The 17,457-nt window shown below is 36.9% G+C and overlaps 2 protein-coding genes across 2 annotated transcripts; both read left to right on the forward strand.

Moving 5' to 3' along the window:
• Nucleotides 1-1,237: 1,237 nt before the first annotated feature.
• On the forward strand, nt 1,238-1,864 carry LOC135143925 (uncharacterized). The gene is made up of 2 exons (XM_064075827.1): nt 1,238-1,588; nt 1,643-1,864. Exons 1-2 carry the CDS (start codon nt 1,238-1,240, stop codon nt 1,862-1,864), a joined length of 573 nt encoding a protein of 190 aa, XP_063931897.1.
• A 1,259-nt stretch (nt 1,865-3,123) lies between these two features.
• Nucleotides 3,124-6,369, forward strand: LOC135143926 (uncharacterized). The gene has a single exon (XM_064075828.1). The coding sequence runs from the start codon at nt 3,124-3,126 to the stop codon at nt 6,367-6,369; it is 3,246 nt and encodes a 1,081-aa protein (XP_063931898.1).
• The last annotated feature ends 11,088 nt before the right edge of the window (nt 6,370-17,457 follow it).

The raw sequence follows: 17,457 nt of genomic DNA on the forward strand, positions 1-17,457 counted from the left end.
GTTTACGATGTTGCGATATATACGTAACGTCTATGTCCATTTAATACGTTATATTGGCGTTTAAAATAAAACGTAACAGATACATCAAAATGTAGAGAATCTATCGACATACTAACACAACGTTATGATGATGTACCAGCGAGCACGTCTCTAGTCTGAAACAGTGTGGATGTCACCAGTATGTTACAAGCATGGGTCACTGTTGATTACATTACATAGCACAGGGAAAGCAAATGTACGCAGTTTGGGATGTAACAGCTAACAAGATCGTAGACAGAGTTAAGTGGCATTAACATCGTTACGACGTAACTGTGTTTACTGGGTTACAATATCAAGTGCTAATTACGATTCGGCTTGGGATCTTATAACAAAACGCTTTGAAAATCATCATCTGTTGATAGAGGCACATATACGAAATATTTTAAATGCTCCCACAATAACAAAAGGTTTTTATGACTCTTTACGTAAATTAATTGACGACGTAAAAATTAACTTGGAAGCTCTTAAGGTTTTACAACTTCCTACTCATGAATGGGATGCAATTTTAGTAACATGCTTGGGTGATAAATTAGATTTTCAATCGAATCGAGATTGGCAAGGTAAATTAACAACTAACCTTCCCACATTTGACGAATTAATAGAATTTTTGGAGACTCGTTGTCGTTATCTTGAATCTGTTAATAGCAAAGCACGTCCAAATATTCCAGTTATGTTCAAATCAAACAAATTCAATATTAAACATACAAATCAGACACATTCTTCAGTACATGTTACCGTAAAAAACAATTCATGTTTTGTTTGCAAGGGGAATCATTTTATGCATCAGTGTAATGAATTTCTGCAGATGAATATTAACAATCGCATTGAAAAAACAAAACAGTTGAAACTTTGTTCTAATTGTCTCAGAAAACACAATATCTCAGACTGTAGATCATCACATAATTGTCGCACATGTAATTCACGTCATAATACCTTACTCCATCAAGATCAAGTGATAGTTCAATCAACTAGTAATCATGTGTCATCATTTATTAACAATATTGAAAATTTGCTGTCCACGGCAGTGGTATTTATTATGGACAACCTTGGTTATTTTCACAAATGCAGAATACTATTAGACAGTGGTTCGCAATATAATCTAATAACTAGAGCATTTTCCAAGAAACTAGGACTAAAAACAGGCTTCACTAATCACAAACTAACTTTTGTCAATCAGTCTGAATCCAAGGTTACAGAAATGACAAGCGTAAGTTTAAAAACAAGGTTGAGTGACTATACAGCCAACATTAATTGTTTAATTCTAGAAACAATAACAGAACCACTACCCCTAAATTCATTCTCCGCTCAACAATTAAGTATTCCAAATACCTTGAATCTAGCCGACCCCACATTTAACATTAGCGGTCCTATCGATTTACTCATTGGTTCGGAATTATTCTTGGATATATTAACAGCCGGTAAAATCCTATTAAAACCGTTACTTTATCTGCATAATACCACCCTCGGATGGATTTTGTCGGGGCCTTTGAGTGTAGGATTTTCTAAGGAATTCCCAGCTTCTAATAATACTTCCTGCAATAACAATACAGTGACCATAAATTCTGATCTCGAAAATTTATCTAAACAGGTAGCAAAATTTTAGGAAACAGAGGATTATCACACTAATAAACCAGTACCCGTCCAGCAAGATATTATTTGTGAATCACATTTCAAGGCAAACACAAAAAGGGACGCCAACGGTCGTTTTTGGGTTTCCCTGCCCATAAAAGACAATTGCAAGCAATTAGGGTCTTCCTCCGAAATGGCTCGCAAACGATTTCTCAGTTTAGAAAAGAAACTAAATAAGGATCCAAATTTAAAATGAAAATACGTTGAGTTCATGCGTGAATACGAGGAACTTGGTCACATGGAAAAGGTTCCAAATGATCAATTACATAATCCAAATACATATTACATACCACATCATTCGGTCTTCAAGGGAACAAAAATTCGGGTAGTTTTTGATGGTAGCATGAAGTCCGACAACGGTTTGGCCTTAAATCAAAATTTACTTGCGGGTCCAGTTATTCAGCAGGACATTTTCGACATAACACTTAGGTTCAGAACATTTCAATACGTTATCAACGCTGACATTGCTAAAATGTATCGGCAAATTTATTTAAATACACCCGATCGCGATTACCACCGAATATTTTGGCGTGAAAACAGGGAAGATCCCATGCAAGTCTACCGTTTGACAACAGTCACATATGGGACCACCAGTGCCCCATTTTTAGCAATACGATCACTTCAACAATTAGCACACGAAAACCGGGAGTCATTTCCAAATGCAAGTGCCAAAATCATTCGAGATTTTTGTGTTGGTGACTTACTATCAGGTGCTGATTCCCTGCCACAAGCCATGGAATTACAATCACAAATTGACAACATTTTACGCTCAGGAGGTTTTCATTTAACAAAATGGGCATTTAGTGACATAAATTTAATACCTGAAGTTGATCGCACCTTTACCGACAATTTTAATTTCGACAAGCATGACACAAATTGTTCCGGTTCGAAGTTTGTTAATATTTTGTTTTGATTTTGTTTGTTTTCCCGCGGATTGCTGACAAGTGTATTTTGGTCACTTTCCACTAGAGGCGCCATAGTACCGAGCAAAAGGGCCCGGTACTTGGGGTTGGCGCTGTTATCGGAGAGTCATCGAGAAACCCTCAGAGAGGTAACATCGCTAAGGTGGGCGTTAAGTGAACGCAGTTGCCATCTTGTGTGACGTCAATCGCGAATTGTTGTCGCGAAACTTAGACACGTGGTTCCTTTGTGCATGCGGTCTACAAACCCTCAACCCAGGAGGCTGAACAAAACAAGGTAGGTGACCTTTTGATGCGTTTGTCAGCTTCGATCCAAGTTTTAATATTATTTTTTTTGGAGTTGTAAAATCGCCGCGAAAAAAAAGGTGTTTTCAAAGCCTTTACGTTCAACATATGGTCCTTCGAGCCGGATTTAGGGTAATTACGAGAGATTTGTAGATTCCAGCACAAATTTGTTCTAGTTTTGCTAAGCGTGATTAGCACGCATTTTCATTTGATTTTAAATTATCGGAATACGTAAATTCGAGTTTACATAATGGCTACCGTCGCCGCGCTAAGTAATGGACGCGCTAGTTTGATCAAACGCGTGGAGGCTTTAGTGAATCTATCGCAACAAGCCAGAGTCCACGAAACTGTACGAGGAGAGTTTTTTATTCGAGCCGCGGACTTAAACCACATTGTTGCCCAGTTTGAGCAGCGACAGTTGCAAATTGTCGAATTATGCACCACCCCTGAGGAGCTAGACGAACAATACGAGGTGCAATCAAGATTTGACGATATGCAGTATTCAATTAAATCGGTTGCAGCGGAATTAAATCGCGAGGCCGCGCAGTCATCCGCACCTAGGGGCAATTTAACATCAAACAACGTCAAATTGCCCAAAATTCAAATTCCGACGTTTGACGGTCAGATCAAAAACTGGCCCACATTTTATGATTTGTTTCGGTCGCTTATCCACAATAACCCAAATCTTAGCGCAACTGAAAAATTTCAATATTTGTCGACGTCATTGTCTCGCGAGGCGTCTACCGTCATCAAAAATTTGCCGATTTCGGCGGCAAATTATGCTATCGCATTCGATGCGCTGGTGGCGCGTTATAACAATAAGCGCGTATTATTGACGAATTATTGGCAAGCGATCTATAGTGCACCCAAAGTGAATGGAGATTCGCCGAGTTTGTTGCGAAATTTGTTAAACGTGTTCTCGGAAAATTTGGCCGCGTTGAAGCAGTACGATGAAGTCGATTTGTGGGACTTCACCTTGTTAAATTTAATGTTACAAAAACTGGACACCACGTGGAAACAGAAATTTGAGTTGAGTATTGTAGGAAATTCCGTACCTGCTTACAATGACCTCCAAGAATTTTTGCTTAAACATTGTACCGCGTTGGAAACTTCCGTTATGACAATGGGTCATAATTCCGCATCCGCCCTTCATAAACCCACAGCTGCATCTTCCGTACCTGCTAAGCGTCCCGTGACGTCATCGTTTGTCACGCGATCACCGATCAGCAAGGAACAATGTCTTAATTGTTCGGATGAGCACCCATTAACGAAATGCGATGCTTTCTTAGAAATGGAACCACGGGATAGACATAATTTCGCGCGTAAGAAAAATCTGTGTTATAATTGTTTGTCGAGGGTACATGCTGTTAGCAAATGCCCATCTAAAGTAAACTGTCGGGTATGTAATTGTAGGCATCACACATTATTACATTTTGTCCCCAAACCTAGTGCAGAGTCGGGAGAGGCGTCAGGGGTTGTGGAAAACCCATCTACCGACGACGGTGTCAAAGTTATGACTAACGCGATTCCGACCCGAAGTTTCATTCTGCTGGCGACCGCGCGAATAATTGTGGTGGATTCGCGAGGTAAATACCGTGCATTTAGGGCGCTTTTGGACACTGCCAGCGAGGCCACCTTTGTCACAGAGCGCTGTGCAAAGGTTTTAGGGCTTCCTCAAACTAACGCGGTGGTACCTATTCAAGGCTTAAATCAAATGTCGACAAGCAGTACGTCGGGTGTATTAAAATGCGAAGTGCGGTCGCATTTAGTGCGTAATTTCTCGTTGAAGGCCGAGATGGTAGTTGTGCCTCAAATTTGCGGTGACGTCCCCACAATGGCAGTGTCTCAAGATCAGTTGAGACAATTTCGTCACCTACGCAATTTGGAATTGGCTGATCCGGAATTCGGTACACCACAGCAGGTAGACGTTTTGTTAGGCGCTGATGTTTACGGACAAATCGTGACATCCGGTTTCAAGAAAGGTAGGCTCGAGGAACCGTCCGCGTTAAATACTGTTTTCGGTTGGGTATTGATCGGGAGTATTAAACGTAATAAGCAGAAAACCGTGGTCAGGTCCTTTTGTACGTCCATAGATAACTCTGTAGACGCGGCATTAAAACGCTTTTGGCAGCCTGAGCAAGGCTCACAACGCAGTATGGCGGCCCCGCAAGACGCTTGGTGTGAGGAAAAAGTCACGTCGGCGATCTCACGTGACATCCAAGGTAGATACAACATTCAATTACCTTTCGCCGACAAGACACAGTCCTTATTAGGTCGGTCCTCCGAGTCAGCAGTGCGCCGTTTTCTCGTCCCTGAGTCGCGCCTCTTTGCGGCCGACCTATTGTCATTTGCCCGGGAAACCCTCAAGGGTGTGTTGAACACACACAGGGTGTGTGCATGGCCCGACTTAAGAGTAACGCTAACGGGAATTAAGTCGCGGCCCGGTCATTGGACCACTTTTGTTGCAAATCAAATCGCGCCCATACAAGGTATATTCGAACCTTCGGCATGGAATCATGGAAGCGGCCCTGATAACCCAGCCGACTGCGCCTCGAGGGGGTTACTCCTACAGGAGCTTGTCACACAGCCGCTATGGTGGGCGGATCCCACGTGGTTGACAGGCACTGAGTGGCCTCTACAAGTAGACCTAGAAGTTCCTACCGGTACGGAACTTGAATTACACAGAAGGGAATTGCATCATGCGTTGTTAATACCTGTGCGAATGGTACAAAGTAAGGTGTTTGCCAATGAAGTTCGTTCATTGCAAAAGAATAGCACGTGTTCAAAACCATTCCGCAAACTGACCCCCTTCCTCGACGACGGTTTGATTCGCGTTACCGGAAGATTGCACCAAACGGAACTCCTCTATGAAACTAAGCACCCCTTGTTATTGCCGCGCTCGCACAGTCTAACCGAACTAATCATAGAGGCCGCTCATCGGAAACATTTACATGTCGGATTCCGGACATTACAGTATTTGTTATTGCAAGCAGCGGCCGGTAACTGTACCTTCAAATGGCATTTTAACCCCCCGTCGGCCCACCATATGGGAGGATTATGGGAGCCGGGGGTCAAATCTTTCAAATCCCATCTTAAGCGCGTTGTAGGCGAGCAACCCCTAACCTTCGAAGAATTTAGTACCGTGTTGGCGCAAATTGAAGCCGTATTGAATTCGCGACCCCTGTGTCCGGCCTCCGCGAATAATCCCGATGAACCGTTGGAGACAATGCGGTTAAATCGGTTAAGTAGATGGCAGCTCGTGCAACGGTTGCACCAGGATGTTTGGCATAAGTGGAACACGTCGAATAACCTGCCGTCGGTAGGTGTGCTGGTCGTATTCAAGGGTGATTCGGTGGCCCCGTTGCAATGGCAATTTGGCCGAATTGTCGCGCTGCACCCGGGAAAAGACGGTATAGTGCGAGTTGCACAAGTACGTACCACTTGCGGCATGATCACACGTCCTCGAGTGAAGCTGTGCCCGCTTCCTCGTCAATAGTTTGCATTCATATTGTATTTAGTTTTAGTCATTAGTTTTTAGATTGTCAATTAATCTTATATTGTGCTGGAACCTACGTTTAAAAAAAAAAAAAAAATTTGTTTCATTTTCTTTTGGTGGGCGGAATGTTCCGGTTCGAAGTTTGTTAATATTTTGTTTTGATTTTGTTTGTTTTCCCGCGGATTGCTGACAAGTGTATTTTGGTCACTTTCCACTAGAGGCGCCATAGTACCGAGCAAAAGGGCCCGGTACTTGGGGTTGGCGCTGTTATCGGAGAGTCATCGAGAAACCCTCAGAGAGGTAACATCGCTAAGGTGGGCGTTAAGTGAACGCAGTTGCCATCTTGTGTGACGTCAATCGCGAATTGTTGTCGCGAAACTTAGACACGTGGTTCCTTTGTGCATGCGGTCTACAAACCCTCAACCCAGGAGGCTGAACAAAACAAGGTAGGTGACCTTTTGATGCGTTTGTCAGCTTCGATCCAAGTTTTAATATTATTTTTTTTGGAGTTGTAAAATCGCCGCGAAAAAAAAGGTGTTTTCAAAGCCTTTACGTCCAACACAAATAAAACATTAGGTTTATATTGGAATTTTAGTCAAGATACATTAGGGTATAAATTCAATATTAACACCAACACATCTTCTACAAACATAACAAAAAAACACATTTTATCAACCATCTCAAAGGTGTTTGACCCCTTGGGTCTAATAAGTCCCATTGTAGTAAAGGCAAAATTGCTATTACAACAATGTTGGTCGGCAAATTTAAGCTTGGATCAGAGGGTTGCCCAAAACATTCATGGTGAATGGCTAAATCTCATTCACGATTTAACACATCTGGATAAAATTCGTATCAGTCGCAAAACAATACCTCCAAACGTCACTAATATAGAGTTACATGGATTTTCGGACACTTCCGAAAAGGCTTACGGTGCAGCTATCTATTTACGAACTGTCGGCATTGACGGAAATGTTCAAATTTAATTATTGACCTCAAAATCGCGCGTCGCGCCAATCAAAAGAGTGACAATTCCAAGATTGGAGCTAATGGCGACAGTACTTTTATCCGATTTAACAACTCGCATTTCTCAAATATTAGACATCACTATATCAGCTAAATTCTTTTGGACGGACTCGACCATAGTTTTACATTGGTTGTCTAAACCGGCTACACACTGGCAAATTTTTGTAGGTAATCGAGTAGCGCAAATACAATCTAATTGCAACATTGACCAGTGGCGTCTTGTTAACGGTGTCGATAATCCCGCCGATATAGTTTCACGAGGCATGTCCCCAGAACAATTGTCAAAATGTACTCTATGGTGGCACGGGCCACATTGGTTAACAAAAAACTCAAACAATTGGCCAGGTAAATTTCAACTCGATGTTATGCTACAAGATGTTCCCGAAACACGTAAAAGAGTAACAACAACGATAACAAATAATAATTGATCGTTCACGTTAATTGAATCTTTCTCTAATTACAATAGACTCATTAAGTGTGTAGCGTATTTTTTTCGGTTTATTGAATTCATTACCTCGCCGTCAAAAAATAATTTTAACAAAAGATCATTACATCCACAAGACTTCGATGAGGCGCGCATCAAAATCGTCAGATTTGTTCAAAAACAAGCTTTTAGTAACGAATTTAGCGACTTGAAAGCAGGTGGTGAGGTTAGTAAAAAAAGTAAACTGTTAAGTTTAAGTCCATTTCTAGATCAAAATAACATTATCAGAGTTGGCGGAAGAATAAAAAATTGGTCTAAAGAGTTTAGACAGTACTTCCCTCGCTGTCGGAAACTTGACGACTGCATGCCTATTGTGTTTTTTTTTCTCATTACATTTTTGTAGTGGGAATTTAAAAAAAAATTGTGATGACGTCATCAACATTTTTGCAAGGACACGTATATCAGTTGGGATAGATGTAGTGTAATACTAAGAATAAAATTATTGTATTCCCAAATTTTCGGGAAAATGAATTGGGTCGTTTTGAATATTGATTTCTTATAATCAATAAAATAACGAAACAATTTACTCACGTATACGGCGCCGGTGTGTAATATCTAGAGAGCGGATTTCTGTCGGGCTAGGCAAGGCCAAACTCGGTACGGCTCGTATGTACGGGATGCGAATTCATTGCGGTTGCGGACTGCACTTCGTTTATTTGAGATTAGAATAACGCTGTTTCGTTGCACTCTGCTGTTAATTCCCGTTCTCATTTACTTAGCCGTTTGATTAATAAATCGTTAATTATATTTATGGAATTAGTACCGATTAAATTCAGTGATTATCTATCACCCGCTATTGAGTCCCCGCGATCCAGCGCGTCCCCACCTATAATCGTGACGTAGCCCGATAGAAATCCGCTGTCTAGTAATATGAGAGGCAACTGAAAATCGTTTATGTATAAACATTCTTAATTTAAGATGACAAGCGTAACAGCATACGTGAGAGTCAAACAGAGAAACTGTAAACAAAACGACCATCGGTTTTATTGCTTCGACTTCCGCTTATTATATAAAACATTGAGTTTTATTTTAATTTTTGACAGTGGAATTCACAATTGGTTGATTATAAACATGTCTATTCCACATTCGCGGAACCTAGACAGCGCACACGTCTGTAATGTTAAAGTCGATGTAAATAAGCGTGCTACTCTTATGTTTCAACCGAGTTTTTACTTTAAAAAATTTTGTGTCTACCAAATTGGGTTGGTCCAATGTAATACTAATAATAAGTGTTGCCTTTAATTTAATCAATAAAATAAATTGACTTCATTAATTTTTTTGAGCCACCTGTTAAGAAAATCTAAAAAATATGAATGAAGTGATAAATCACAAGTACAGACTCATCATATTTTTACGCTTTAGATAGGATTTATTCGGTAAACTTTCGAGCTGACGTCTTCAAATTTTTCGAGGGGGGATTAGCAAATACATTTTGATAAAAAAGGTAATGTGCTTATGATAACTTTAATACATCTCCTATGTTACAAAGCATTCGGTTTTGTAGTTCCTGATTAACTCAATAAAATAAATTCACGCATTCTTTAATTTTTTGAGTCACTCTGTATATGCAAATCGAAAAAATTTGAATGGAATGATAAATCACAAGTACAGACTCATCATATTTTGTACATTTTAGATAGGATTTATTCAGCAAAATTTTGGGGTGACGTCATCAATTTTTTAGGGGGGATGAGCAAATACATTTTGATAAAAAATTTACCATGCTTATGATAACTTTAAAACATCTCCAAGATTTCAAAGCATTCGGTTCTGTAATTCCTGATTAAATCAATAAAATAAATTGACGCATTCATTAATTTTTCTGAGTCACCCTGTATATGCAAATCGAAAAAATTTGAATGGAATGATAAATCACAAGAAGAGACTCACCATATTTTGTACATTTTAGATAGGATTTATTCAGCAAAATTTTGGGGTGACGTCATCAATTTTTTAGGGGGGATGAGCAAATACATTTTGATAAAAAATTTACCATGCTTATGATAACTTTAAAACATCTCCAAGATTTCAAAGCATTCGGTTCTGTAATTCCTGATTAAATCAATAAAATAAATTGACGCATTCATTAATTTTTCTGAGTCACCCTGTATATGCAAATCGAAAAAATTTGAATGGAATGATAAATCACAACAAGAGACTCGCCATATTTTGTACATTTTAGATAGGATTTATTCAGCAAAATTTTGTGGTGACGTCATAAATTTTTTAGGAGGGGACGACCAAATACATTTTGATCAAAAATTTACCATGCTTATGATAATTTTAAAACATCTTCAAAATTTCAAAGCATTCGGTTTTGTAGTTCCTGAGTAAATCAGTAAAATAAATTTTGCGCATTCATTAATTTTTTTGAGTCACCCTGTATATGCAAATCCAAAAAATATGAATGGAGTGATATATCACAAGTACAGACGCATCATATTTTGTACATTTTAGATAGGATTTATTCGGCAAACTTTTGAGCTGAAGTCATCAAGTTTTTGGAGGGGATAACCAAATATATTTTGACTAAAGATTTATGTTTGTATTGATGAGGCTGATACTTGTTTAAACTCCATATTAATTTTAATAATAATGAAAAAACTTTCAGAGTTTAAATGATATATTTGTAGTCACTGCTACACGTGTTTCGGTACACAGTACCGTCTTCAGGCAGAAGAGAAACTGGGGTTTTACAGAGCTATTCCTGAATTTATACCTGATTTAACAATGGTGTTTTTAAAATTTATGTTAAGTAAGGGAGACTTGTTTATTTCGGTTTGGTCGTTCATTAGTGTATTTAATTTATTGTACCTATTTATTTCCAGACATTCTAACGCGTTTAATTTTGCTCCTTTATTTTCTATGTGTAAAATTTTGAATTTGTCGTTGAAATTATGCTGTTCTTGGATAAGGTGGTTCGCGTACGTAGAATTTGATTTTTTTTTTTTGATTCAATCAAATTCTACGTACGCGAACCACCTTATCCAAGAACAGCATAATTTCAACGACGAATTCAAAATTTTACACATAGAAAATAAAGGAGCAAAATTAAACGCGTTAGAATGTCTGGAAATAAATAGGTACAATAAATTAAATACACTAATGAACGACCAAACCGAAATAAACAAGTCTCCCTTACTTAACATAAATTTTAAAAACACCATTGTTAAATCAGGTATAAATTCAGGAATAGCTCTGTAAAACCCCAGTTTCTCTTCTGCCTGAAGACGGTACTGTGTACCGAAACACGTGTAGCAGTGACTACAAATATATCATTTAAACTCTGAAAGTTTTTTCATTATTATTAAAATTAAAGATTTATGATTCTCTTTAGAGCCTTAAAACATCTGCAACATTTTAAAACATTCTGGTTGGCAGATTCAAAATTAAATTGCAAAATGTTGTTTTATGATTTTGATTTTTTTTCCAAAAATCTGGACGTTTCGGGTAAAAACTGAATTCGGAGTCGTAAACTACATGTGTAGGACTATGTTATTTTATACAATTTAAGACCCATTCTTTTATCCTTTCCTCAAATTTTCTCCCTGTTTGTCCGATGTATACTAAGGGGCAGTCACTACAACTTAACATGTAAACTCCAGAATTCGATTTCTTAGGTGACTTGTCTTTACTATTGTTTATCAATTTATGTAAAGAATTGTTGGTACGGAAGGAAATTTTATCGCCTGCATTTTGCAGTATTTTTGCAGTTTTAATAGAAAGTTTTCCAAAATGAGTTATAATGTTATACTGATTGGTTTCTTTAATTAAAGGATATATTAATGTTGATGTGACTTTTTTAATTTTCTTTTTTAACATATTATCTATGATCTCGTCGGACGAGAAGAGAGCAAAATTTGAATTTTTTCGTCACAAACGCCCCGCAACATTCGCAAACTAACATAACTATACTTGTTCTTAATATAGTGTCAATTCGTTCGAAATTATCAGAATTTGAAGTTCTTTTGGCGGAAGAAAACTGCTCACTAGTTGGAGTATCAGAACATTTGTTGTATGACCAAGAACCGGAAACTCTGACTATACAGAACTTCTCTACAAAATCGTACTATTCCAGAAAACCCTCGAAGCACGGAGGCTCTCTAATACTTTCCAGAAATGACGTAAACTGTAAGAGTATTGAACAACTAACTCAACTCTCCGTAGAGAATCACTGTGAAGTGTTAGTATCATTGGAGTAGTGTTTATAAACTTGTACAGGCCACCATCTGGTGATTTTGACTTATTTTTGAATGTTTTGTCCAAATTATTCGGCATAAGTAACTCACTTGAATTAAATGTTGTATTAGCAGGTGACTACAACGTCAGGTTCGACTACGACAATCAGCAAAAAAATTTGTTGTGCGACTTTATGCGCTGTCACGGGTTAGAATATATTGTAAACTTTCCAACTCGGAAAGACTCGTGTTTAGACAATATTTTTACCAATATAGATTCATCACACTACGAGATAAGTCCAGTCAAAGCACAAATATCTGATCATCAATCAGCAATAAAACTAAATTTGAAGCTTTCTACATCTTCAAATAGAAAATTGTTAACACAAAAAACCATAAGACCGATTACTGAACTTGGTAAAAATAACTTACATAATTCACTAACAACCGTTGACTGGAGTTTTGTCGATGACACTAGCTTAGATATTAACATTAAATTTTCTAGGTTTACTGAAATCGTTACGTATTACGCAAATCTTGCTTTTCCAGAAGTTCACAAAAAAATTAATAACAGCAAAAGCTTTAATAAAATAAATTGGTTTGATAAAGAATTATTTGAAATGAGAAACACGTTGAATTCTTTAAACACAATGGATTCTGTTTTAAAAACCGAACAAACTAGAAAAGCAAGAAACGAGTTTCGTACTCTATACAAAAGTAAGCTAAAGTCCAAGAAAACTTACTATAATAAAAAAGCTATCGAAAACTCTAATAATAAGAACAAGGTAATGTGGAAAACGTAGTAAATACTCACAAGCAATAAACAATCTAGATTGCTCAATTACTAGTAATGAATTTAATAATTACTTTACAAATCTGGCACCCCAACCTCCTGCAACAATATCAAAAATAGATGCTTTAAACTTACTAGCACAAAAAGTCCCACTATCCAATTCAGAAACTTTTAGTTTTAGTGAAATTTCTTGCATAACAACCAGAGATGTCATAAATAGTTTAAAGAAAAACAATTCGAATGATTTCTATAACCTTAATACTAACCTGTTGAGTACAGTTAAAAACGTACTAATTTCCCCCCTAACAAAGTTAATAAATATCTGCATTTGGGAATCTATTTTTCCTGATTGTTTAAAAATGGCGGTTGTAGTTCCGATATATAAAAAAGGTGACTTGAATAACCCAAGTAATTTCCGCCCAATTGCACTACTGCCAATTTTTTCGAAGGTAATAGAAAAGGTACTATTTCTTCAATTGAGCCGCTATTTCGAAAGTAAAAATCTATTCACGGGAAATCAATCGTCACCTTAGAACTGGTTTGCCGCATATCCAGATCGCGTCCGAGGGATTTTCGCCTCTACTGTTTGGTGCAGATTTGCCGCATGTCGCACTTGGGCGAAGCGAAACATAGTTTAGATTCAGTGCTGATTTGCCCCATGTCCAAGCAGAAATCGATACAGTACCGTTATCCGTTTTTACGTACTTCCTTGCTGTTTTGCTTTTCAGCGTTAGGTTTGGGGTTGGGAAAGAAATCGTATTCAACTCAGATTATTTATCCATTTTTATGAAAAGAATACAAATAACTCTGAGTCTCTACACTTTTCGAATAAAAAATATTTAATTGCTTCCCACAAACCAACGAAAAGGTGCAAAAACCACAGAATTTGCTTTATTAGCATAAATTTTAATTCATATGATCTAGAGCTGATTTAAATATACCTATTAATCAATTAATTAATAAAGTTATGCTCAAATCTGGGATGAGAGATTCCTAAAACTTTAACATACAACTGTTCGTCGTAAGAAAACCGTGCTTAAATATTTAAACTTTATAAGAAATTCTACAATGTCGTTAGAGAATTAGAGATTCTTATGTTCCTATCAGCATTGCAAAACTGACATTTTCATTGTCCTAATGTTTTCAAGTTAACTTAAAAGTTTTAATACATAACCTTGGCAATGCAGATGCAGTGAACACCTTTTCTCGCGTCTAATTAATGCACACTAAATGCATTCAGGATCCCTGTTCAGCATTGTGCAGTTTCACCGTGAGATTAAAAAATTCGATCTGATTGGTTTAAGGACGGTAGGCGTTGGTGCCTCCGCTGGCGCTTTGATAAAGCACTGTTGACTACTGTCTTTCTCAAAAACATATTATCACCACTGACTAATTATACTGAAGACATCCGTCTATCTGAGGCATGCCTCTGTCTGAAGCTGGCCTACACGGTGATGATCAGCGCTTATTCCTGTCGAAAGCGCGCACTTCAAAATATGTTACCAAGACGCGTTTTAAAAAATCACAGTGTTCTATAAATAAAAATTATTTGCCATATCGTTAAAATATATTTGAAGTTGACAGATATTAAAACAAAAACTAATAGTCAATTTTTCCAGGGAAGGCACTGCCTCCCCTGCCTCCCCTGACGAGCCGCCACTGCTAAGCACCCAGATTTAATTGAATTACCATAACCCTAATTTCTTGAGATTTTTACAGATTTTAAAACAGGAGATACTACATACTACATAAAGAAAGTTAAAAGAATTTGAAGTAATGTAATGATACTCTTTTTAGATCAACATACTATTATTTATCAATTAATTGGGCATCGTCCAAAATACTGTTCATAAATTATAAGTGCAGGAAGTTTATGCAAAAGCATGCAAATACATTTTTTGCGTATAATAATATGTATTGCTTTATTATTAAATATCTACTCATTACAAGAATTATTAAAATTAGTAAAAAAAGTATTCAAGTCTCTGTCTAGTTTAATACCTTACCTTATTAAAATAATAAGTTTAATCAATTATGTAGTTAGCAAACAATGACGTTTAATTTATACTTAGTAGGGTTCACGGCATTAACTTTTCACATTGCATGTTTAATTCGGAGTTATAATTTGAGAATATAATTTACCCGTTTATTTTTGTAGTTTAGTAGTACTTCAGCAAATTTAGAAAACTGTATGTTATTTAAAAATACGTGACAAATCACGAGGCCAGGCAATCTAGAGATCTGACTGCTGGTTTGCGCGGGAAATACTGCATACTTTTTAGATAAGAGTCTATGATAAGCGCACGTAGGAGATGATAGACAGAGAGCTAATATATAGAGCTAATGTATTGGAAAGAAATAGGACAAGTTTACGTGCGCACATCACAGCCTCCCTTTCTTCTCTAAACAGTTTGGGATCATACCATAGTATCATAAATAATAATTGACAAATAGTTCGCAAAGGAATCCAACGGAAATATTTATACAATTGTTTACAACTACCAGTACAAATAATTCTTTCATTTTCAACTGAAAAGCGTATAACTATATTAAGTACTAGATATTATGGAGTTAGGGGTAATCAAATAGATTTGGGTTGCAGTCAACATAATTGTCACTGATACATAAGACATGGAAACGAATGATATCAGTGCTAATTTTCTCTGGTTGCCCGACAATAGCTACTTGTAGTCAATATCCACGTAATGTAATAAAATACTGGAATCTAATTGTTTGAGACAACAACCTATTTTTACCCGAGTGTTCTTTATCAGTTTGAATATTTTATATAAAAAATTACATATTAAGCTGCAATTTTCGTAGGACTGCAGCGAGTCAACGAGCCGCCATTACTCCGCCAATGCAAAGAAAATATCATTTTATTATCCTTTGTAAAAATAATTCCTTTCTGTAAAACACATTTAAATTTGGTACTCCGTATTTCGTTCACAATTCACCATTTAACAATGGAAATTAACAATGCAATATTTGGATTCTACAATTTTTAGGTAAAATGAATGACTGCAATGAGTTTTATCAAATGTAGATTTTATATAAAAATAAAGAAAAATAAGTCTCTTTATTTTAAAAATATTTAGAAAAACTCGAATCAAAACTTCAATAACTTAACATTCATTGTTCGTTATACTTAGTTAACTACTTCACCACGCGATTTCTAATATCGTTTCAATTTTTCATTTATTTCACATTATTAGTCCTTGCCGTAGTACTTGTACTGTTAAGTAAAAAATTAAATTATTTGTTTAACGAGCAACAAATCTATTTGAAATTTAAATTTGTAAAATTTCGAATCTAATAATTTGAAACTCAATCTTTCTTAAAATTTGTAATATCTATAACAACAGAAAAAGAGTTGCACAAATTACAGTTGCTTTTTTTTAATTTCAGATTCATCAAAATTGTTAAGTCTCTTTTTTATTTATTTCACATTATTCTTATTGTTCTGCGCGTGAAGTTGAATACGATTTCTTTCCCAACCCCAAACCTAACGCTGAAAAGCAAAACAGCAAGGAAGTACGTAAAAACGGATAACGGTACTATATCGATTTCTGCTTGGACATGGGGCAAATCAGCACTGAATCTAAACTATGTTTCGCTTCGCCCAAGTGCGACATGCGGCAAATCTGCACCAAACAGTAGAGGCGAAAATCCCTCGGACGCGATCTGGATATGCGGCAAACCAGTTCTAAGGTGACGCAATTCGGATATCGAAAAAGCTTGTCCACGGTAGACGCTGTTCTTAAGTTACAAAAGTATATAACATCCTGCTTCGAAACAGAAGAAACAGCAGTCGTGACATTTCTTGATCTGTCGAAGGCTTTCGATTGCGTGTCACATAACATCCTTCTGGAAAAATTATCTGCGTATAAGATTGATGAAGAAAGTTGCAAATTACTAAAATCATATCTAGGGAATCGTCAACAGTTAGTTAAATTTAACAAAACATTTTCGGAACATCTGCCGATTTATCAAGAAGTACCCCAAGGTTCCATTTTAGGACCTCTCCTATTTTTAATTTTTGTGAACGATCTTCCAACTAACATAAACTCGGATTCAGTATTATACGCAGACGATACAACATTGTTGAACAAATTAATATCGGACGTAGCACCAGAAACGGTCAGTGCTGAAGCGCAGTCGGAAGCCTTTGATTGGTTCACAGCGAACAATCTTGTTCTGAATGTTGACAAATCAACTACGATGATTTTTTTTTACTTTGAAGAAAGTAGATATCCCTCGCAGCTTTCAATCGAACACTAACTTTCTGGGCTTTAGTTTGGACTCTAAACTCTCATGGGTTAGTCATGGAGAAAATACTGCAAAGAAAGTCAGCAAAAATATCTTCCTATTGCGACATTTGAAAGAAAATTTACCCAGAGAATATTTACGCAACATTTACTTCCCTTTATGTGAGTCACACTTGCTATATGGAATATTATTATGGGGACATACTAGTATACGTCATAGACTCTTTCAATTGCAAAGAATAGCAATTCGAATTGTTTCAAACTCAAAGTACAGAGAAGATTGCCGAGAACAATTTAGGAAGCTAAATATAATGACGCTACCTTCTTTGTACATTTTTACTT

This window comes from Zophobas morio, unplaced genomic scaffold, assembly GCF_036711695.1.
Source record: "Zophobas morio isolate AGI-343-1 ecotype UQ-CSIRO unplaced genomic scaffold, CSIRO_AGI_Zmor_V1 ptg000078l, whole genome shotgun sequence".
Taxonomy (NCBI): Eukaryota; Metazoa; Arthropoda; class Insecta; order Coleoptera; family Tenebrionidae; genus Zophobas; species Zophobas morio.

Excerpts from the sequence above, each read along its gene's own strand:
- LOC135143926 (XM_064075828.1), top strand. The coding sequence starts at position 3,124 with ATGGCTACCGTCGCCGCGCTAAGTAATGGACGCGCTAGTTTGATCAAA.
- LOC135143925 (XM_064075827.1), top strand. The coding sequence starts at position 1,238 with ATGACAAGCGTAAGTTTAAAAACAAGGTTGAGTGACTATACAGCCAAC. Across the intron at positions 1,589-1,642 it reads CTTCCTGCAATAACAATACA|GAAACAGAGGATTATCACAC; the intron begins GTGACCATAAAT and ends GCAAAATTTTAG.